At 47.2% G+C, this 23,848-nt stretch overlaps 1 protein-coding gene across 4 annotated transcripts in view; it reads left to right on the plus strand.

The window, feature by feature from the left end:
* The window catches only part of pard3bb (par-3 family cell polarity regulator beta b), a 1,556,033-nt gene that overhangs the window by 963,538 nt on the left and 568,647 nt on the right, over positions 1-23,848 (plus strand). For all 4 annotated transcript variants that reach the window (XM_072482810.1, XM_072482818.1, XM_072482833.1 and 1 more), the window contains one exon: positions 16,407-16,613. In XM_072482810.1, the coding sequence (XP_072338911.1) occupies positions 16,407-16,613 (207 nt within the window). The remainder of the gene's footprint in view (positions 1-16,406; positions 16,614-23,848) is intronic.

Genomic DNA, 23,848 nt, shown 5'->3' on the forward strand with positions numbered 1-23,848 from the left:
GAGGGAAAGAATGCAACAGCTCTGAGAAGAAATCTTTTAAAATTCTATGGTATCATATTGCAGTAGCTCCAACAATATTGTTCCTCACTAGTCTCCTTTAATAAAAACATCAAAACATTGGATAAACTCAGCAGGACTGGCAGCATTTTTGGAAAGAGAAACAGAGTTAACGCTTCATATCCATACAACCTTTCTGCAGAACTGAAGAGGGATAGAAACTCGCTGAATTATATAGTTGGAGAGGGGGGTGGGGCAGAATAGAAGATCAGTGATAGGTTGAAGGTAAAGGGGTTATTGACAAGAGATAAAGTGTCTGTTAATGGTGTTATTAGGGGCGGAAGAGTGTTAATGGTGGTGAAGATAGCATGGCAGAATGTGTTAATAGGACAAGAAAGTGGGAGCAAAACTGAACAACTAGGGGCAGTGAATGGACATGTGGGAGATGGGTGAAGTTGTGTTCGGACAAGAAAGGGAAACCAAATAACAGAAAGCAAAACGGGGCAGCCAGGATGGAGGGGAAAGTTCACAGCCTAAAGTGGTTGAACTCAATGTTGAGTCCAGAAGGCTGTAAGGTGCCTAATCGGAAGATGGGATGTTGCCCTCTCCTTTGATTGGAGACTGGAGGGGCAGCACGGTAGCATAATGGGTAGCACAGTCGCTTCACAGCGCCAGGATCCCAGGTTCGATTCCCGTCTTGGGTAACTGTCTGTGTGGAGTCTGCACGTTCTCCCCGTGTCTGCGTGGGTTTCCTCCGGGTGCTCCGGTTTCCTCCCCCAGTCCAAAGATGTGCGGGTTAGGTGGATTGACCATGCTAAATTGCCCATAGTGTCCAAAAAAAAGGTAAATTGGGGTGAAGGGGATGGGGTGGAGGAGGTGTGTGCTTGAGTGAGGTGCTCTTTCCAAGGGTCAGTGCAGACTCCATGGGCCAAATGGCCTCCTTCTGCACTGTAAATTCTATAACTCTAAAAAAAATTCTATGACTGCAAATTGACTGTTGTCGTGCTCACAGAGCTGTAAACTTAAGTGGGAACCTGAGCTGGAACATGCCCCATGAAAAGGGAGGGGAAAGAAGTATTAGATGTCAGCATAAAGTCCGAAAGATGAAAGTTTTTTTAAAAATGGGAAGAAGGGGAAAAGCTCAGGAAGGTTTCTTTTTGGCAAAATGTGGACCGTGCTGAATGTGAGATGACAGTAGCCTCCATTTGACTCCTTGTTTAGTATCCCTATTCCTGCTGGAACCCTTTGTCATTTTGAGGCTGAAGTGGTGCTCTCCCAAGCTAAATTCCTCCATTCCAACTCATTCAAATTGCAACTCATTCAAAATGTGAAATCTGTGCCTTCACGGCATGGGCGGCATTGTGGTTAGCACTGCTTCCTCACAGCTCCAGTGTCCTGGGTTCAATTCCGGCCTCAGGTGACTGTGTGGAATTTGCATTTTCTGTGTCTGTGTGCATTTCCTCCGAGTGCTCCCGTTTCCTCCTACAGACAAAGGTGTGCAGGTTAGGTGCATTGGCCATGCTAAATCGCCCTTAGTGCCAAAGGGTTGGGTGAGGTTAATGGGTTACGGGGATACAGTGGCACTCTTTCAGAGAGTCAGTGCATACTCGATGGGCCAAATGCACTGTAGGGAGTCTATGATATACATAAAAGGCGAGACCTACTGGCTGTTCACGCCGATATGATCCCCCGGTCCCTCCGATAGCACACTTCCGCCACAGGTCTTCCAGCAGCATGGGGTGGATTAAATGCCATTGACCGCTTTCTGCTGCTGAGAAACATGCAGCAGGGAGGCCATATAGTTTCCCCCAAAGTCCTTTCTCATTTCCTCTATTCTCTCCAAGTCCTTATCCCATGTTGCTATCAAAATAATTGATTGTGTTTTCAAATCTTTACATGGCTTCACTCACAATTGACCTAAGGCCTCTCTTATGCCATCGCATGCATCCGCCACTTGTTTAACACCGAGCTCTGCATCGTTTCTCCACTCCACCTCTTATTGCCACTCGTTCAGCTATTGATTTTGTCTCCTTGAATGTTCTACTGGTTCCTTATAGCTAAACAACCTCTTCCCCCTGCCTGGTTTTGAAAATCTCATGTGAGCATACAAATTAGAAGCACAAGTACGCCATTCGGTCCCTCGAGCATGCTCAATAAGATCGTGACAGACCTGAATATGGTCTCACCTCCACTTTTTTGCTTGCCCTTGTTATATTTCTATGTTGCTGCAAAGAGAAAAGGTATGGAGTTGCCCACACCCTGGATTCTTGTAAACATGATGAGAGGTTTATTAAGAGTGTTGCTGAATACAATCAAGATGGTGATGTGCTCAAAGCTCACGCAAACATTCTGCTGACATCACTAAACATCATGTGATGCTTTACCAGCAGGAATGTATTCCTTGATACATAATACCCCTCTCCCTTTCCTTCATTAGTGCAATGACAATCGACATTTATACCACAGATCCTCTGATATGTTAGCTCTAAACATGTATACAAGTCACTGTGATGGACGTCTATTCCTTTTTGACATTCTTGAACTCGCCGACTTGCAACCTCAGGAGTGTCCTCATTCCTTTTTGTACATGGTGGTTCTTGAATAGTTATTTCACTATCTGTCATTATAGGCATTGAAATAGCATCTGTTCTGGTGTGAGGTGCTCCGGAGAGTGAACGCCTCCACCTCGTGCGCGAGGTTGGGGCTGATACAGCTGAAGGTGGTATACAGAGCACACTTCACAAGGGCGAGGATGAGCCAGCTCTTTGAGGGGGTAGAAGATATGTGTGAACATTGCGGGGGGGGGGGCGCTAATCACATTCATATGTTTTGGTCCTGTCCAAAGCTAGAGGATTACTGGAAGGAGGTTTTTAGGGTAATTTCTAAAGTGGTGCGTGTGAAACTGGACCCCGGGTGGCCATATTCGGGGTGTCGGACCAGCCAGGGTTGGAAACTGGTGCAGAGGCAGATGCTGTAGCCTTCGCCTCGTTGATCGCCTGAAGATGGATCCTGTTGGGCTGGAGAGCAACCTCTCCACCCTGTGCCCTGGCGTGGCGGGGGGGCCTGCTGGAATTCTTGACTCTTGCGAAGGTTACGTTTGAACTGAGGGGAAGGATGGGGGGGTTCTACAATTCATGGGCATTATTAACTATGCACTTTCAAGAACTGGAGAACATCAAACATTAGTTGGGGGGTGGGTGGGAGGGTTGGGGGGAGGGGGACTGTGTGTGTTAATGGTGACTGTGGGTGATTCCTGATTCCTTTTTGTCATTTGTTTATGTGAACATGTGGGCTAATGTTTGGGGTTTGGTGTGAGGATGGGATTGTTGTTATTGATATGGGGATTGACATATTTGTTACTGATTATTGTTTATTGTTGGTGGGTGTAAATTTGGGAGAAAATGTGAAAAAGGAGGAGAATAAAAATATTTTAAACAAAAAAAGAAACAGAATCTGAACTTGTTACTTACTGTCTGTCTCTGGTTTCCATTCCAAAATACAGCTCTCCAGATCTTCTAAAGGTAGAACCTCTTTTTTAAAAAAAACTTTTTTTAATTTTAGATTTTCCAATTAAGGGGCAATTTAGCGTGGCGAATCCGTCTAACCTGCACATCTTTGGGTTGTGGGGCGAAACCCAGGCAAACACGGGAAGAATGTGCAAACTCCACATGGACAGTGACCCAGGGCCGGGATCGAACCTGGGAACTAGGCGCTGTGAGGCAGCAATGCTAACCACTGCACCACCGTGTTGCCCAAAGGTAGAACCTCTTGAGAAGTTTCTGCAAACTCACTTCATGCCATAAGTAACTGATCAGCAGTGCCAAATTCCCTCATCAGCCATTTGTACGGAGTATGATATTGAATCTGTATTTGCTCGGATCATAGTTGTAACCATTTCTCATTGGTGGTCTATTTCCTAGCTAACACTCTCTCTCCCTGGTTGAATACTCATCCCTCGCCTAGCAATTTGTGTTTGCTGTTGTGTGACAATCTCTGAAGTATCAGGTGAAGTTAACAAATCAAACTCTGTTCGTAGTTTTGGCTTCAACAACAGTATTGCTGGTGAACTTTGCATGGTACCATGTACAGTGTTCCGATAAGATATTAAAAATTTGTTTACTCTTCTTGACAATGTTCCCTGGTCCTTCGATGCTTTCAAAGATTGATTTAATGATCTCACAAAACGTTCAGCCAATCCATTTGTTGCTGGATGATAAGGAGCTGAGTTGATATGGTGTATACTGTTCCCTTTACGTAGTCCTTAAACTCCTTTGAAGTAAACCGTGTGCCATTATCACTGACAATCTGCTCTGGAGTTCCAAATTTTGTGACGATTTAATCTAGTTTTTCAGTCATCGTTTAATTCATTATCCTGACATCTGGCCATTTTGAGTGTGCACCTACAATCACTAAGAACATGGGTTCTCCAGTGGACCTGCATAATCGATCTGTATTCTCTGCCATGACTGTGACGACCATTCCCACGGATGTAATGGTTGCAATTATCATAGAATTTACAGTGCAGAAGGAGGCCATTCGGCCCATCGAGTCTGCACCGGCTCTTGGAAAGAGCACCCTACCCAAGGTCAACACCTCCACCCTATCTCCACAACCCAGTAACCCCTCCCAACACTAAGGACAATTTTGGACACTGGGGGCAATTTATCATGGCCAATCCACCTAACCTGCACATCTTTGGACCGTGGGAGGAAACCAGAGCACCTGGAGGGAAACCCACGCACACACTGGGAGGAGGTGCAGACTCCTCACAGACAGTGACCCAAGCCGGAATCAAACCTGGGACTCTGGAACTGTGAAGCAATTGTGCTATCCACAATGCTACCGTGCTGCCTAATGATGGAGTATTCCTTAGTTTTGCACAGGATTGGCATTGCCCAGCTTTCTCTTCAATTTGAGCATCTAATCCTGGCCACCAAAAGTAACTGCGTGCCAATTCCTTCATCCTCACCACACCAGGATGGCCTTCATGCAGTTTGTCAAGGACACTACTACACAAGCGCAGAGGAATAATCACATGGATTCCCCAACAATAGATCTTCATTCTGTACTGTCAAACCAAGTCTTCGTTTGATGTAGAGCTTGTGGTCTAGATTTTTCCCATGAATGTCTGACAGAGGTCCTTTTTGCACCAATCCATCACCTTGCTTATCACTGGATTGGTTCTTGGATATCTTTGAACTTGAGATGAAGTCACAGGCACACTATCCACGGGCGGAAATACAAAATATTGACTACGTTTTCTTCGGGGCTGTGGTTGACTTGTAACAGCAATCGTGATAAACATCAGCATTTGCATGCTACTCGGAATTACAATACTGGATACCATAAGTGAGTGCCAACAGTATTAATGACCATCTTTGTAATCTACTAGCTGCCAAAGAAGGTGTCCCTTTATAAGGCCCAAACATTGTAGTCAAGGGTCAATGATCCATCAAAAGAGTAAAATGACACCCGTAAAGATCATGGTGGAAATTTCTTACACCAGAAATTATGCTGACGGTTCTTTGTCTAACTGAGCCAAATTAATTTCTGCGCTAGGAAGAGTACGTGAAGCAAATGCTATCAGTCGTTCCTTACCTGAAGACATGATGTGCAAGATGACTGCACCGACTCCACAGGGTGAGGCACTGCAAGCTAATTGCAACTTCATTTTGAATTATAATGCACTAACAGCCCTGACTTCAGTCAAGCCTCCTTCACTTCATTGCATGCATTTTCACATTCTCCTGACCAGTGCCGTGCTGTTAGACACATGTCAAAGCCTGTAAAGGCTTCAATCGTGTGGCTAAACTTGGCACAGATTTAGCATAATAATTGATCAAACCTAAAAATGACCTTAATTGTGTCACATTTTGAGAACGTGGTGCTTCTGAAAAAATATGGGAAAATTCTGCCCGATGTGTTGTTATATTTCCAGCTAGCTTTCTGTCATAATCTCATTTTTCTCTTTTTTCAGTTCTTTGTAGGTTTTTAAAATCTGTTCAATAATTTTGCCTTCCAATGAGTTTCACTGAATTATATGTATTTTCTGTCAGTTTAATATGATTTTTACATTCTATTGGTTCGCCACAGATGTTACATCCTTCTCCAATTCTTTTGTTCGAACTGGAATGAATTGCTGAGTGTTATAAAATAGCTCCTTTAATGTCTACCATTGCTTCTCTACTGTTTTATCCTTAACCTAATTTCCCTTTTCACTTTGGCCAACTGTCTTTGTATCCTTATAATTGCCTCAATTTAATGTCTCCTCAAAACCTTTTTCTGATCATTCTTTGGCCCTCCGTCATAACTCTCTATTTCCCCCCTCCACATGGTCCTTCCATCCTTTTTGCCTTTGGTATAAAATGGAATGAAATATTGTAGTGTGCGTGAGGACATATGGGAAACCAGTTATCTGCTTTTTTGTGGGTTTTAGGTTATGTTGAAGAGCTTTGTGAAACTGCTGATGTTGCAGTTCCTGGGACTTCCAACAAGTGTCTGGGCCATAGGTTCCGGGTACAAGTCCCACTTCAGGACTTGATGTGCATGGGAGACGCATTCATAACGTAGTAAAACAGGTTGATTCTCAGCCTGTAAATCCTTCCAATAATAATAATCTTTATTGTCACAAGTAGGCTTACATTAACACTGCAATGAAGTTATTGTGAAAAGCCCCTAGTCGCCACATTCCGGCGTCTTTTCTTTTTTTTTTAAGAATATTTTATTGAAAATTTTTGGTCAACCTTCACAGTACATTGTGTATCCTTTACACAATAATATAACAGTATAAATAACAATGACCTGTTTTATAAACAAAGAATAAATAATATATAACAAAAACGAAAACTAAAACTAAATGGCAACTGCCTTGTCTCAGATAAACACTCTCCAAAAATATGGTTTAACAATCCAATATACAATTATAGCAACGACCTATACATATTATACATATATATTAATAACCCTGAGACTCCTTCTGGTTCCTCCCGCCCCCCCCCCCCCCTCCCCCCTGGGCTGCTGCTGCTGCCTTCTTCTTTTCCATTCCCTCTATCTTTCTGTGAGATATTCGACGAACGGTTGCCACCGCCTGGTGAACCCTTGAGCCGATCCCCTTAGGACGAACTTAATCCGTTCCAGCTTTATAAACCCTGCCATGTTATTTATCCAGGTCTCCACCCCCGGGGGCTTGGCTTCCTTCCACATCAACAGTATCCTGCGCCGGGCTACTAGGGATGCAAAGGCCAAAACATCGGCCTCTCTCGCCTCCTGCACTCCCGGCTCTTGTGCAACCCCAAATATAGCCAACCCCCAGCTTGGTTCGACCTGGACCCCCACTACTTTCGAAAGCACCTTTGTCACCCCCACCCAGAACCCCTGTAGTGCCGGACATGACCAGAACATGTGGGTGTGATTCGCTGGGCTTCTCGAGCATCTCGCACACCTATCCTCTACCCCAAAAAATTTACTGAGCCGTGCTCCAGTCATATGCGCCCTGTGTAACACCTTAAATTGAATCAGGCTTAGCCTGGCACACGAGGACGATGAGTTTACCCTACTTAGGGCATCCGCCCACAGCCCCTCCTCAATCTCCTCCCCCAGCTCTTCTTCCCATTTCCCTTTCAGCTCATCTACCATAATCTCCCCCTCGTCCCTCATTTCCCTATATATATCTGACACCTTACCGTCCCCCACCCATGTCTTTGAGATTACTCTGTCCTGCACCTCATGCGTCGGGAGCTGCGGGAATTCCCTCACCTGCTGCCTCGCAAAAGCCCTCAGTTGCATATACCGGAATGCATTCCCTTGGGGCAACCCATATTTCTCGGTCAGCACTCCCAGACTTGCGAACTTCCCATCCACAAACAGATCTTTCAGTTGCGTTACTCCTGCTCTTTGCCATATTCCAAATCCCCCATCCATTCTCCCCGGGGCAAACCTATGGTTGTTTCTTATCGGGGACCCCACCAAGGCTCCCGTCTTTCCCCTATGCCGTCTCCACTGTCCCCAAATTTTCAAAGTCGCCACCGGGCTTGTGGTGTATTTCTTCGGTGAGAACGGCAATGGGGCCGTCACCATAGCTTGTAGGCTAGTCCCCCTACAGGACGCCCACTCCAATCTCTTCCATGCCGCTCCCTCCTCTTCCCCCATCCACTTACTCACCATTGAGATATTGGCGGCCCAGTAGTACTCACTTAGGCTCGGTAGTGCCAGCCCCCCCCTATCCCTACTACGCTGTAAGAATCCCTTCCTCACTCTCGGGGTCTTCCCGGCCCACACAAAACTCATGATACTCTTTTCGATCCTTTTGAAAAAAGCCTTCGTGATCACCACCGGGAGGCACTGAAACACAAAGAGGAATCTCGGGAGGACTACCATTTTAACTGCCTGCACCCTCCCTGCCAGTGACAGGGATACCATGTCCCATCTCTTGAAGTCCTCCTCCATTTGTTCCACCAATCGTGTTAAATTTAACCTATGCAATGTACCCCAATTCTTGGCTATCTGGATCCCCAAGTAACGAAAGTCCCTTGTTACCTTCCTCAGCGGAAAGTCCTCTATTTCTCTGCTCTGCTCCCCTGGATGCACCACAAACAACTCACTTTTCCCCATGTTCAGTTTATACCCTGAGAATTCTACAAACTCCCGAAGTGTCCGCATTATCTCTGGCATCCCCTCCGCCGGGTCCGCTACATATAACAACAAATCATCCGCATACAGAGATACCCGGTGTTCTTCTCCTCCTCTAAGTACTCCCCTCCACTTCTTGGCACCCCTCAATGCTATTGCCAGGGGCTCAATCGCCAGTGCAAACAGTAATGGGGACAGAGGGCATCCCTGCCTTGTCCCTCTATGGAGCCGAAAGTATGCAGATCCCCGTCCATTCGTGACCACACTCGCCACTGGGGCCCTATACAACAGCTGCACCCATCCAACATACTCATCTCCAAAACCAAATCTCCTCAGCACCTCCCACAAATAATCCCACTCCACTCTATCAAATGCTTTCTCGGCATCCATCGCCACCACTATCTCCGCTTCCCCCTCTGGTGGGGGCATCATCATTACCCCTAGCAGCCTCCGTATATTCGTATTCAGCTGTCTCCCCTTCACAAACCCAGTTTGGTCCTCATGGACCACCCTCGGGACACAATCCTCTATCCTCATTGCCATTACCTTGGCCAGAATCTTAGCGTCTACATTTAGGAGGGAAATAGGTCTATAGGACCCGCATTGCAGCGGGTCCTTTTTCTTCTTTAGGAGAAGCGATATCGTTGCCTCAGACATAGTCGGGGGCAGCTGTCCCCTTTACTTTGCCTCATTAAAGGTCCTCATCAGTAGCGGGGCGAGCAAGTCCACATATTTCCTGTAAAATTCAACTGGGAATCCAACCGGTCCAGGAGCCTTCCCCGCCTGCATGCTCCTAATTCCTTTCACTACTTCCTCTATTTCAATCTGTGCTCCCAGTCCCACCCTTTCCTGCTCCTCCACCTTGGGAAATTCCAACCGGTCCAGAAAGCCCATCATTCTCTTCCTCCCATCCGGGGGTTGAGCTTCGTATAATTTTTTATAAAATGCCTTGAACACTCCATTCACTCTCTCCGCTCCCCGCTCCCCGCTCCATCTCTCCTTCCTCATCCCTCACTCCCCCTATTTCCCTCGCTGCTCCCCTTTTCCTCAATTGGTGGGCCAGCAACCTGCTCGCCTTCTCCCCATATTCGTACTGTACACCCTGTGCCTTCCTCCACTGTGCCTCTGCAGTACCCGTTGTCAGCAAGTCAAATTCTACGTGTAGCCTTTGCCTTTCCCTGTACAGTCCCTCCTCCGGTGCCTCCGCATATTGCCTGTCCACCCTCAGAAGTTCTTGCAGCAACCGCTCCCGTTCCCTACTCTCCTGCTTTCCTTTATGTGCCCTTATTGATATCAGCTCCCCTCTAACCACTGCCTTCAGCGCCTCCCAGACCACTCCCACCTGGACCTCCCCATTGTCATTGAGTTCCAAGTACTTTTCAATGCACCCCCTCACCCTTAGACACACACCCTCATCTGCCATTAGTCCCATGTCCATTCTCCAGGGTGGGCGCCCTTCTGTTTCCTCCCCTATCTCTAAGTCCACCCAATGTGGAGCGTGATCCGAAATGGCTATAGCCGTATACTCCGTTCCCCTCACCTTCGGGATCAACGCCCTTCCCAAAACAAAAAAGTCTATTCGCGAATAGACTTTGTGGACATAGGAGAAAAACGAAAACTCCTTACTCCTAGGTCTGCTAAATCTCCACGGGTCTACTCCTCCCATCTGCTCCATAAAATCTTTAAGCACCTTGGCTGCTGCCGGCCTCCTTCCAGTCCTGGACCTCGACCTGTCCAGCCCTGGTTCCAACACTGTATTGAAATCTCCCCCCATTACCAACTTTCCCACCTCTAGGTCCGGGATGCGTCCTAGCATACGCCTCATAAAATTGGCATCATCCCAGTTCGGGGTATATACGTTTACCAAAACCACCGTCTCCCCCTGTAGTTTGCCACTCACCATCACGTATCTGCCCCCGCTATCCGCCACTATAGTCTTTGCCTCAAACATTACCCGCTTCCCCACTAATATAGCCACCCCCCTGTTTTTCGCATCTAGCCCCGAATGGAACACCTGCCCCACCCAACCTTTGCGTAGTCTCACCTGGTCTATCAGTTTCAAATGCGTTTCCTGTAACATAACCACGTCTGCCTTAATTTTCTTAAGGTGTGCGAGTACCCGTGCCCTCTTTATCGGCCCGTTCAGCCCTCTCACGTTCCACGTGATCAGCCGGGTTGGGGGGCTTTTTACCCCCCCCTTGTCGATTAGCCATCCCCTTTTTCCAGCTCCTCACCCGGTTCCCACGCAGCTGTGTCCCCCCCAGGCGGTGCCCCCCCGCCCATCCCACCCCATACTAGCTCCCCCCTCTCCCCAGCAGCAGCAGCCCAATAATTCCCCCCTCCCACCCCCCCCGCTAGATCCCCCACTAGCGTAGTTACACCCCCCATGTTGCTCCCAGAAGTCAGCAAACTCTGGCCGACCTCGGCTTCCCCCCGTGACCTCGGCTCGCACCGTGCGATGCCCCCTCCTTCCTGCTTCCCTATTCCCGCCATGATTATCATAGCGCGGGAACCGAGCCCGCGCTTCCCCCTTGGCCCCGCCCCCAATGGCCAACGCCCCATCTCTTCCACCTCCTTTCCTCCCCCCACCACCTCCTGTGGAAGAGAGAAAAGTTACCACATCGCAGGATTAATAACATAAAACTCCTCTTTCCCCCCTTCTTCGCCCCCCATACTCGCCCCACCACTTTGTTTCAAACGTTCTTTTTTTTAATAACCCGCTCATTCCAATTTTTCTTCCACGATAAAAGTCCACGCCTCATCCGCCGTCTCAAAGTAGTGGTGCCTCCCTTGATATGTGACCCACAGTCTTGCCGGTTGCAGCATTCCGAATTTTATCTTTTTGTGAAGCACCGCCTTGGCCCGATTAAAGCTCGCCCTCCTTCTCGCCACCTCCGCACTCCAGTCTTGGTATACGCGGATCACCGCGTTCTCCCACTTACTGCTCCGAGTTTTCTTTGCCCATCTAAGGACCATCTCTCTGTCCTTAAAACGGAGGAATCTCACCACTATGGCTCTAGGAATTTCTCCTGCTCTCGGTCCTCGCGCCATCACTCGGTATGCTCCCTCCACCTCCAGCGGACCCGCCGGGGCCTCCGCTCCCATTAACGAGTGCAGCATCGTGCTCACATATGCCCCGACGACCGCTCCCTCCGCACCTTCAGGAAGGCCAAGAATCCTTAGGTTGTTCCTCCTCGCGTTGTTCTCCAGCGCCTCCAGCCTTTCCACACATCGTTTATGGTGTGCCTCGTGCATCTCCGTCTTCACCACCAGGCCCTGTATGTCGTCCTCATTCTCGGCAGCCTTTGCCTTCACGACCCGAAGCTCCCGCTCCTGGGTCTTTTGCTCCTCCTTTAGCCCTTCGATCGCCTGTAATATCGGGGCCAACAGCTCCTTCTTTATTTCCTTTTTGAGTTCTTCCACGCAGCGTTTCAAAAACTCGTGTTGTTCAGGGCCCCATATTAAACTGCCACCTTCCGACGCCATCTTGGTTTTTGCTTACCTTCCTTGCCGCTGCTCTAAAGGATCCACCGCAATCCGGCCACCTTCCTCTCCTTTTTCCATCCGTATCCAGGGGGGATTCCCTTCTGGTTCACCGCACAGTACTTTTAGCCGTTAAAATTGCCGTTGGGGCTCTTATTAAGAGCCCAAAAGTCCGCTCCACCGGGAGCTGCCGAAACGTGCGACTCAGCTGGTCATCGCCGCACCCGGAAGTCCCCTTTTCCGGCGTCTTTTCGGGTACACAGAGGGAGAATTCAAAATATCCAAATTACCTAACAGCACGTCTTTCGCGACTAGTGGGAGGAAACCGGAGCACCCGGAGGAAACTCATGCAGACATGGGGAGAACATGCAGACAGTGACCTAGCCAGAAATCGAACCTGGGACCCTGGCACTGTGAAGCCACAGTGCTAACCACTGTGCCACTGTGCTGCCCTATGTGTCTGATGGCAGCCAGTGAAAGCGGGGAGTTTCCTGGTCAGCCACACTGCAGAAGGCAACCCACCGCAGTACTTTCCCAGTACAGTCATGGTCCAATCCAAAGCGAGTCCAAGGTCACCAATGCCCTCTCAGGTATGGTACCTGGAGGAAGAGAAGAAAGATCATGGAAAACAGTTATTTTCCCCATTTAAGATATAACCACTCAACATTTTGGGTAGTTCATTGCTGTACCTGTTGTAGAGGGCAGGTAATAGTAATAATTATTGTGACCAAGAAACTGATTTAAAAAAGATTAAGCTACTGTCAGAATTTTTTAAACCTGGCATGCAAGGATGTACATGCACATGTGTGTATGCATGCATGTGTTGCATTATGATACTTAGTACATCAGACAAATTGCCAACATTGGCATGAATCTGCTGACTGCAAATGAAACATTGATATTTAGTCTACACTCAGCTCAAAGCAGATCTCAACAGTGTGCGCAAATGTGTATGTGTAATATTTATTCAGGCACCAACCCTGATTGCCACCGGAAGAAACTTTGTATGTATTTGTGGCATTCAGTGGAATTGCAAAATAACAATTAAAAAAGGAAAGAGCCTGCATTTGTGTAGCACCTTTCATGTCCCGTAGGAGCCAATTGGGCACCTTTATTTTGAAGTGTAGCCACTGTTGTAATATAGGAAATGAGGCAGCCAATTTATTCACGCACAGCGCACTCACACAAACATGCCTCCCTACGTGATACTGGACAGGTATGCTGTCTTGATGATGTTGATGGTTGGATTAATATTGACTAGAACTCCCCTGTGCTCCTTCAGAATTGCACCATGGTTACTTCCTTTTGCTTAGATGCTAACTGTCAATGATTTAATCCAGAAACATGGAATCAGCTTCTACGTGTGTGCTCATGTCATTTGGCTCGCTCTTTTATCAAATTTTCAGGAATGTTACTTGGGAGCAAGGAAATGTAACTCCTCACACCCTCACTACTGTGAAACCAATCTCCTCTCTCCCACCACATCCATCACACCTCTGGCCCGCCCAAGTGATAAATGTTACCACCAGGACAGAGAGATAGGAGTAAGTAGGAATAATTCACTAAGCTAGGAAGCAGTAAACCTATGTTTAATTATAGTCTATGTAGGCTTCCCTAATGGAGTGAACAGCTGATCATTACTCCCGAGTGGTGACAAGCAGCTAAAGTGTCTTGCAATCTGTATCCGATTGGTGCTGTCCTATATCACGATTTGTAGATTGGGGTAGACTATTTTATTGACTTACCTCAGTAAACCACACACTAATTATATGTTCATTTAATTTGCCACAGACTGGATGCATCTCTGGTAGGGATATTAATTGACGCTGCTGACTACAGGAATAAATAGATTAATTGTAAAACTTCCGTGTACACATTAAAATAAAAGAATAAACTACCCGTTTCTTCTTTTGCTTTTTTAGCCATCTCCCAATTGCACACAGCAAGATCTTACAAACGGCAATGTAATAATAAACAGATTACTTGTTTAAACGATGTTGGTTGAGGAATAAACATTGGCCAGGAGGTAAACAGGAACTTGTCTTCCAAATAGGCCGGATGGATCTTGGTTTAACGTCTCGTCCAAAAGATTATACTTCCAACTGATCAGACTACTTCCTAAATGGTGAAAATCTAGAAACAGTGGGTACCCAAGGAGGCAATGGGCAACCCCCGCCCAGGACCTATTTCCGGCTGCAGAGTTGACCTGTCATTGGTCAGCGGTGGGATCTTCTGGCCCTGCTGATGTCTACAGGGTTTTGCAGGGCTTGCAGTCTCCTCCGCTGGGGAGTACGCCCCAGGGAGGGGAGACACCATCGGTAGGACTGGAAAATCCCAGCAGTGGGAAAGGCCGGGAAAGTTTAGCGAATATGTATGGATGGTTAAATATCATGGTCAGATAGAGAAAATAATCAAAGAGCCTAATAGAGTACTCGCCTATGTATGTAGAGGACTAAAATTTAAGGGGATAGACGTTCTGATTCACCTGTAATAGGAATTTATTAGACCGCAACTGGACCAATGTGAGCAGTTCTCAGCCCACACCTCAGGAAAGATACGTGGTCCTTGGAGGGAATGCTGCATTGATTTACCAGAATTATACCTCAAAGTCCAAAATTGCGAGGAGAGATTATATAAACTAGAATTTAGGAGTGTGGACTTGACTGAACATTTCCATGTAACAAGCGGAACTAATAGAGTAGACTGAGAGAAGCTATTTCTGATGGTTGGGGAGTCTGGAATCCGGGGGGGGACATCATCTCAAAGTTAGAGCCAGGCATTATGGGACTAAAGATAGGAAACCGTTCTACACGCAAGAGGTAGAAGAGTAAAAGTTCTGCAAATGGTAGTTGATGCTTAGGATTTTGCATCTGTGACTGGTAATTTTTCATGAAAGATATTTTGGTGCGCAGTGCAAGGGTGGGTATATGCATTTTGCTCACAGATCAGTCGTGATCCCATTGAATGGTGCAACAGGCTTCAGGGATCAAATGGCCAACTCGTTCCTCTGACAGTGTGCATTCCCTCAAAGCTGCACTGGGAATGTCGGCTTAAATTTCTGTACTCCAATCACTGGAACGAGACGTGAACCTACCAACTTCTAACTCAGTTGCTGGCATTTAGTTGGGTCTGGGCTTGCTGGACTGAATTCCCTAAAGCATTTTGTTGGTAAAGGTTCTAAAAATGTAAATGTAAGGTTATCATTTGTACTCTTGGAGAAAAATAAGATGCCTAATCATGGGGACTGCTTATTGAGACATCACTATTCCCAGTCTGAATGGAGATTGTTGAGTAATTAACCCTGTCATTCACACTTGGAGATCACCCTGCTGCAAGTGATGAGAATTGATTTACATAATTTGTACGGAACTATCTTCCTCTCACTGCATTTTTTGGATAAATAATTTTGCTTTCATCAGAAAACATTGCTGAAGTTTTGGTTCTATGTTCTGTTTCCTATCGTTTGGATAGACTATCTTTAACTAGAAGCTATAGACTGGTTGCTGTGGTAAAGGGCCTTGATGCTCAGGCAGTAGCAACCTTGCCTCTGAGGCAGAATGCTTCAGGTTCATGTCCCACTTCAGGACTTGTTGATCATGAAGAATACAGCTACTGATGAAGGCAAGCTAGTGTGTATTGGTGTGGGTCTCCAGTCCGTATAAATGTGGAGGGTTGCAACAATGTGGGCATCTGGGCTACCCAACCACCTGCCAAATCCAAGAATGCTGTTTGATTGGCGAGGGAGAGAAAGGCAATCAGCCAGCACTGTGGCAGCCCCATGTAACATGGGGGAAAAAACGAAAGAGATGGGCTGTTTGCTGTTTTATGTTCTTTAAATTATCTCTGTTTACTAAAGATGTGGAGATGCCGCATCCTGGCTTGAGACTGGTTTGAGACAATTCACACCTCTTTAACCTGGGATTAACCCTCTCTCTGGATCTGTACAGACTGAATTACCTGCAAATGCTCGCATTCAAAGCATTGTCTTGCATCTTTGACTTTGTCTATGTATATGTTTCTGAAACCTACCTCTTCATTCACCTGAGGAAGGAACAGTGATCCGAAAGCTAGTGATTTGAAACAAACCTGTTGGACTTTAACCTGGTGTTGTTAGACTTCTTACTCTGTTTACTAAGTAATAAGGACATTTTCTTTTGCTGCACAATAGAACATCCACTGTGGTCCTGCTCTAGATCCCAGCCTACTTCCCACTCATCGACTGGCACAGAGGTGTCAATAAGATGCTGGATCTTCAGTTATACATGTGAAATATTGTCTTTTTTCCTCCTCCCATCCAGACACCACAGGGAGCGATGTGGGCCCCATGCTGGGCTTGAAGAAATCTAGCTCTCTTGAGAGTTTGCAAACAGCCGTTGCTGAGGTCAGAAAGAATGAGCTACCCTTCCACAGACCCCGACCTCATATGGTCCGTGGCCGAGGTTGCAATGAGAGCTTCAGGGCTGCCATTGACAAGTCCTATGATGGACCAGAAATCCCTGATGATGGTAAGTATTCCATTCAATTTTAAAAAATGTATTAATGGTTTAATTGTTTTATTGTAATCTGGCTTCACGTTGTAGAAATCCAATCTGAGAATTTTCCTCCTGCATGTTTTATCTTGGTCTCTTCATGGTTCATGATGCCAGCAGTGTTTGTTTAAATTAATTACCCAATCTGACAGGAAACCATTTTCCTACCTTTCTAATTTCTCTGATTGAACATAATGAGTGTTAACTCACTGTCAGAGGTGGAATAGATCCTTGGTAAGCAAGGGCATGATAGGTTATCGCAGTGTGGGTGGGATGCAGACTTGAGTTTATTATGAGTTCTGCAATAATTCTATTAAATGGCAGAGCAGGCTCAAGGGGCTGAATGGCCTACTCCTGCCACTTGTTTGTATCCAGTCTATCTTTGTTTTTGGTAATTATTTTAATGAAATTTTTAACATTTCATACAAAAGAATATAAAAGACGTGAACCATAACTGACATTATTTAACAAGATTCCATCAACAAACACTTTTTACAAAGACTCTCATCTCTGTCATGATATGCAGACATGCACATAATGAGATACAGACAGGCAGCTAATGAACACGGAGAACAGGACATAACCAATCAGCAGGCAGAACGCTTGGGGGTGGTTTCCCACTATAAAAGTAACGAAGCACTCACACTCCGCCTCTTTCCACAGGTGACATCTACAGTGTGAGTCCGGTGTATATATCACGTAACACCTACAGTACGTGGCTAAGAGCTAGTCTGGTTCAGTCAGACAGAGTGATCACACTAGGTTAGCAGAGTGTCAAACTCACAGAGAACTGTGCTAGCTGTGTGACAGGTTCAATAAATCAAATTGAACTAAATTGAAGGTCTGGAGTCTATTTCAGTTATAGTTGCAGCCCGTGTTATCTCAGTGTGCTTAACACGACAATCTCTACCTCCCTCACCTCACCCCACCTGAGCTACACGCCCCCTCCTGTAAACAAGTAAACTCCCCTCCCCTTAAGATCTAGCAGTGACCAATGTTTTGAAATACACTATGAACGGTCGCCATCTTCGATTAAAAACCTCTCAATCGGCCACTCAAGGTGTATTTGACCTTCTCGAGGCACACAAACTCCATCAAATCAGCTAGCCACGGCAAAGTCTTCAGCGGTGCCACCATACTGCAGCCCAATTAGATACGCCTCTGAGTCACCAACGAAGCAAAGGCCAGGACATCATCCCCTTCTCCCGGCTGCTGTTCTGGCACTTCGGAGACCCAAAGAATTGCCACCAGTGGGCAGGTTTCACCTCCATATTCAGGATCGCTGACATAGTGTCAAAAAAGGACCCCAAAACTCCACCAGTCTGGGGCATGACCAGAACATCTGCGTGTGATGTGCAGGCCCTCTTGAACAACGCTCACACCAGGGGCGAAATTCTCCCCCAATGGCGCGATGTCCGCCGACTGGCGCCAAAGACGGCGCCAATCAGACGGGCATCGTGCCGGCCCAAAGGTGCGGAATGCTCCGCATCTTTGGCGGCCTAGCCCCAACATTGAGGGGCTAGGCCGACGCCGGAGGGATTTCCGCCCCGCCAGCTGGCGGAAATGGCGTTTGTTTCCCCGCCAGCTGGCGCGGAAATGCGGCGCATGCGCGGGAGCGTCAGCGGCCACTGACAGTTTCCCGGCGCATGCGCGGGAGCGTCAGCGGCCGCTGAAAGTTTCCCGCTCATGCGCAGTGGGGAGAGTCTCTTCCGCCTCCGCCATGGTGGAGGCCGTAGCAGAGGCGGAGGGAAAGAGTGCCCCCACGGCACAGGCCCGCCCGCGGATCGGTGGGCCCCGATCGCGGGCCAGGCCACCGTGGGGGCACCCCCCGGGGTCAGATCGCCCCGCCCCCCCCCCCCAGGACCCCGGAGCCCGCCCGCGCCACCTGGTCCCGCCAGTAAATACCAGCTTTGATTTACGCCGGCGGGACAGGCAATTTCTGGGCGGGACTTCGGCCCATCCGGGCCGGAGAATTGAACGGGGGGTCCCGCCAACCGGCGCGGCCCAATTCCCGCCCCCGCCCAATCTCCGGTACCGGAGACTTCGGCGGGGGCGGGGGCGGGATTCACGGCGGCCAACGGCCATTCTCCGACCCGGCGGGGGGTTGGAGAATGACGCCCCTTATCTTCCGTCCCTTCCAAAAAGCGGCTCAGCTTCGCGCAAGACAATGTCGCATTCACCCTCCTCAACGCCTCACACCAAGCCCCTTCCTCCAATATCAGCCCCAAATCCTCCATCCATTTCGCCTTCGTACCCTCAACCGAACCCAACTCCTCCCCCGCTGGTACATTCCAGACTTACTGCCCTCCACCGATCCTGCAGAAGGTAAAATCCGCTCCAACAAAATGGACGGCTGAACCACTGGAAAGGCAGGAAAAAAACTGCATAACCCAGCTCCGCACCTGGAGATACCTTAATCCTTCTGCGTCCGAAAGCCATATTTCTCCTTTAACTCCTCCAAGCTATCGAACCGCCCATCCAAGAATAGATCTGCCACCTTCTCCAACGCTCTCTTCTTCCAAGCACTAAATATGGCATCCAGATTTGCCAACTCGAATAAGTGATTGGCACAGATGTGAGCCGGCCCCGAGGCTGCCCTCAATTTGAAATGTTGGCAGAGCTGCCTCCAAATATTTATCGTGGCCACCACCACAGGATTTGTTGAATATCCCGGTGTCGCCATTACCAGTGCTCCCAAGCTCGTTTCCCTACCTGACTCTGATTCCATCAATACCAAGAAGGCCCCCAGGTCTAGCAGCACCCCAACACCGTCTTCATGTTAGCCATCCAATAGTAATATAGCAAAATTTGGCCCCCTGACTGTCTCTCCCTCTGAAGCACCCCCCCCATTGAATCATCCTCTGGATCTTGCCCACACAGATAAACCCCACAATAAGCCAGTCTACCTCTACTGCGCCATTTCAGGCCGGATCTGCTGCTCTCCAGGCTATTTTCGACCGGGTCCGATGCTCTCTGCGCAGCTTGTTACTATTAAGATCCTGGGTTAACCCCCCCTTAAATTCCTAGACAATATCGGGACCTTAGCGGGAGCCACATTTAATGCAACCTCCCTCCATCATCGCACCTGTATCCAGTCTATCTTTGGGGTGTAAGCCTGTAGTTCCGAAACTTTTCAGCATGAAAAGTAGCACTTTGAAGCCATAAATTTTCTTTAGCAACAGGCTCCCAAAATGTGAGAGCTAATTTGTTTTGCAGCTAATGAGAACCATGGCATATGTTTCTGTATAGTCTTCTAATTACACAAACTTCATCATTCACATGCACTTAGAATGACAGGAGTAGACCATTCAGCCCCTCGATCCTATTCCACTGTTCAATTATATTGTGGCTGATCTGGACCTTAACTCCAGTTACCCACCCTCATTTTGTAACCCTTGATACTCTTACGTTAAAAAATCTCTCAACCCCCAGCCTCACCTGCCTTTTTGTGGGAGAGAGTTCAATTTTACCTGATAGGCTTAGAGAATGGTTATGGAGGAGGTCATTCAGCCCATCAAGCCCTTGCTGACTCTCTACAAGAGCAATTTATCTAGCTCCACTCCCCCGTAATTTTCCCACAGACCTGCAAATTATTTTTTCCCTTCAGTTTCTTATCCGCATGTCCCATTTGGGAAAAACACTAAGTGAGTCTGCCTTCACTACTCAAAGATGACCTTGCCCTCTTCTCCTCTTGTATCTTCCTGACAATCCTACATTTGCTTTTCCTTCGCCTGCTGCTCTCAGAATATTGCTGCTAACCCATTACTATTTTATTGTGATAAAGGATAATAAAAACTGCCTGCAATCACAACACATTGGAATTGATTATGAACTCGCAGTACACCGTGTCCCTATTTAAATTTGGTATTCAGCATTTCTCCAGTACATTTCAGACATATTGTGTTGTTCCCCATCTTCCTTAGACACTGACAACCTTAACAATGCTGTATCTTAAAACTGATGGAGAAACCATTATTGGGATTCAATCCACAGCACCATTGAATCAGTACATTTAGAACAGGGTGAAATTGAAACGACAAGCGAAGGAAGAGTTCCAGTCTCTCAGATGAGAAGTTAAACTTTAAAATCATGTAGAAATAGACCATTTGACACCATCTAGTGCACACCACTTGTGTTCCACTCACGCCTTCTCCACTCCTTCCTCAACTAATTCTGTGTGTGTAATGCCCCATTCCCTTTTCCCTCATATGTTCACATAGCTTCCCCTTAAATCCCCCTGTATTATTCAGCTCAACTACACTACCATGTTAGCTAGTTCCACATTTCCAACGCCACCAGGTACCATTCCCTACGAAGGCATTGGCGACCGCGGAATTTCATTGCATTGGCTCATGGTTATGCTTGGCAAAGTGTTGCAGTGGTTTGCCGTTGCCTTTTGTAGTGTGGCTAACCAGGAAACATCCCTGCTCTTACCGCCTGCCATGAGGCGTACTGGAAGGATTTGCAGGCTGAGAATCAAACTGTTGGTCAATATTATGAGCATGCCTGCTGTAGCCATCAAATCCTGAAGTGGGACTTGACCCCAAAGCTTCTGGCCCAGAGGGAGGGACACTTCCCACGGCACCACACGTCTTCTGAATTCCCTTTTTTGATTTCTTAGTCTTATCTCTCATACTGAAGTTCTCCAGTTTTGCTCTTCCTCACAAGTGGAAACACACTTCCTGTATCTACCATAACAAAGCCTTTTAGAATTTTAAGGACCTCTGGTGGGTAACCCTTCAACCTCTCTTCTCAAGAGAAAAGCGAATATGCTGTTCATCCTTTCCGTATGGGTAAAATTCTTCTTCTGTATTGTTTTCTAAAATATACTTTTGCATCCTCTCCAAAGCCTCTGTATCCTTTCCATAATTATGAACCATTGTCCTCTCTTCCTGTTCTGATGATGTTAAAAGATTTAATGTCAATGTTCAAATAAGAGAAGGGAATTAATTAATGTATTTTGGAAGGAAAAGTGAGGAGAATTAAATGGTGGCAATTTAAAGTGGGTGCAAGAACGGAGGTATCTGGGGATTCACACTCACAAATTTTTCAACAAGTCAGTAAGGGTTTTAATAAACATGTGGAATCCTTGTTTTTTCTAACTGAGGCACAGAGTGAAAAAGCAAGTTAAATTATGGTAAACATCTATATACCACGGGATAAAAGCAGGCATTCCTGTAAGAGAAGTGGCAGTGAGGTAAGGAAGAAAAGTGGCAGTGAGTTAATATAATATATCACTGGTTAGGCTTCAAGTCTAGTGTCCAATTCTGGACACCACACTTCAGAAACAATGGCAAGACTACAAAAAGGGTGCAGAGTAGATTTACTAAAATGTTAAATTCTGCATAACTGATGATAAGTCAGCAACCTGAAATCTTTGCCTGAATTTTACACCGAGGCTGAGGCCCCACCCACCAGATGAAAGGTCGGGTGAGCCTATGTCCACTGACTAGGATTTTACAATCATCAGGCAGTTGACAACATGAGCGTATGGCTTCTGCCCCATGAGGGAGGGTGTCCCACCTCCAACAGCTGCTGCCAATAATATGGTCTGCAGCTGTTCCAGACTCAGCAGCACCTCTGGGAGCAATGGCCTCTGATTGAACCACGGTTGATTCCCAGTGAGGGTTATCATTGGAGGCCAAACTGGTAGGTTTGGAGGTGACTTCACAGTGGCCAATCAGGCAGGTCCCAGCAAGGTGGGGATTTAAGCAGGGACACCAGCTCCCACCAGCCAGGCTAGTAGGATCTGGTGAGGCCAACCCTCACTGCTGAGTAAATCCCAGCAGCTGCAGAAGGAGGCCTTTAAGTGGCCGTTGATTGGCCCAAGGATGGGTAGGCAGGCTGGCCTACACCTAACCCGCTGCTGGTAAAATACCCATGGAGGAGGGTAGATGATAGGCATGATAGGACAACACGGTGGCGCAGTGGTTAGCACTGCTGTCTCACTGGGCCGAGGTCCCAGGTTCGACCCCAGGTCACTGTCCGTGTGGAGTTTGTACATTCTCGCCGTGTTTGCGTGGGTTTCGCCTCCACAACCCAAAGATGTGCAGGGTAGGTTAATTGGCCATGCTAAATTGCCCCTTAATTTGAAAAAAATGAACTGGGTACTCTAAATTTATAATTTAAACAAAAATAAAAAAGATGATATGCCTCCCACCCCCATCTCTTCTGATTTTACACCTCATCCCCACCTGCCAACCCACTCCCAGGTATGGTGTCAAATACTGGCTGTTGACTCTGTTTCTCTCTCTCCGCACATGCCAGACCATAGAATCCCTACAGTGCAGAAGAAGGCCATGTGGCCAATCGAGTCTGCATTGCCCCTCTGAAAGAGAACCATACCTAGGCCCATTCCCCTGCCCTAACCCTGCCTAACCTACACAGCTTTAGACACTAGGTGGAAACTTAACATGACCAATCCACCTAACCTGTGGGAGGAAACCAAAGCACCTGAAGGAAACCCATGGAAACACGGGGAGACAGTGCAAACTGCACACAGTCACCCACGGCCAAATTTGAACCCGGGTCCCTGGTGCTGTGAGGCAGCAGTGCTTGCCACTGTGCTGCCTAAGACCACCTGAATATTCCCAACATTTTCTGATTACCAGACTGATACTAGAGATGATGGACTTTAGTTATGTGTAGATAGAAGAACTGGGATTTTTCACTTTAGAGCAGAGGCGGTTAAAGGGAGATTCGCAAAAAGTTGGTTTGCAGGTGCAGCAAGTAATTAAGAAGGCAAATGCAGTGTTGTCCTTCATTGCTAGAAGGACTGAGTTTAAAAATAGGGAGGTTATATTACAGCGGTATAGGGAGCCGGTGAGGCCACAGCTGGAGTAGTACTGTGTACAGTTTTGGTCTCCTTCCTTGAGAAAGGATGTACTGGCACTGGAGGGTGTGCAGAGGAGATTCACTAGGTTGATTCCGGAATTGAGAGGATTAGTTTATGTGGAGAGACTACGTAGACTGGGACCATTGGAATTTCAAAGAAGAATGAGGGGGGATCTTATAGAAACATAGAAAATTATGAAGGGAATAGATATGATAGAAGCAGGAAGGTTGTTTTCACTGGCGGGTGAAACTAGAAATAGGGGGCATAGCCTCAAAATAAAGGGGTGCACATTTAGGACTGAGTTGAGGAGGAACTTCTTCACCCAAAGGGTTGTGAATCTGTGGAATTCCCTGCCCATTGAAGCAGTTGAGGCTAC

The sequence above is a fragment of the Scyliorhinus torazame genome, chromosome 2, assembly GCF_047496885.1.
Source record: "Scyliorhinus torazame isolate Kashiwa2021f chromosome 2, sScyTor2.1, whole genome shotgun sequence".
NCBI lineage: Eukaryota > Metazoa > Chordata > Chondrichthyes > Carcharhiniformes > Scyliorhinidae > Scyliorhinus > Scyliorhinus torazame.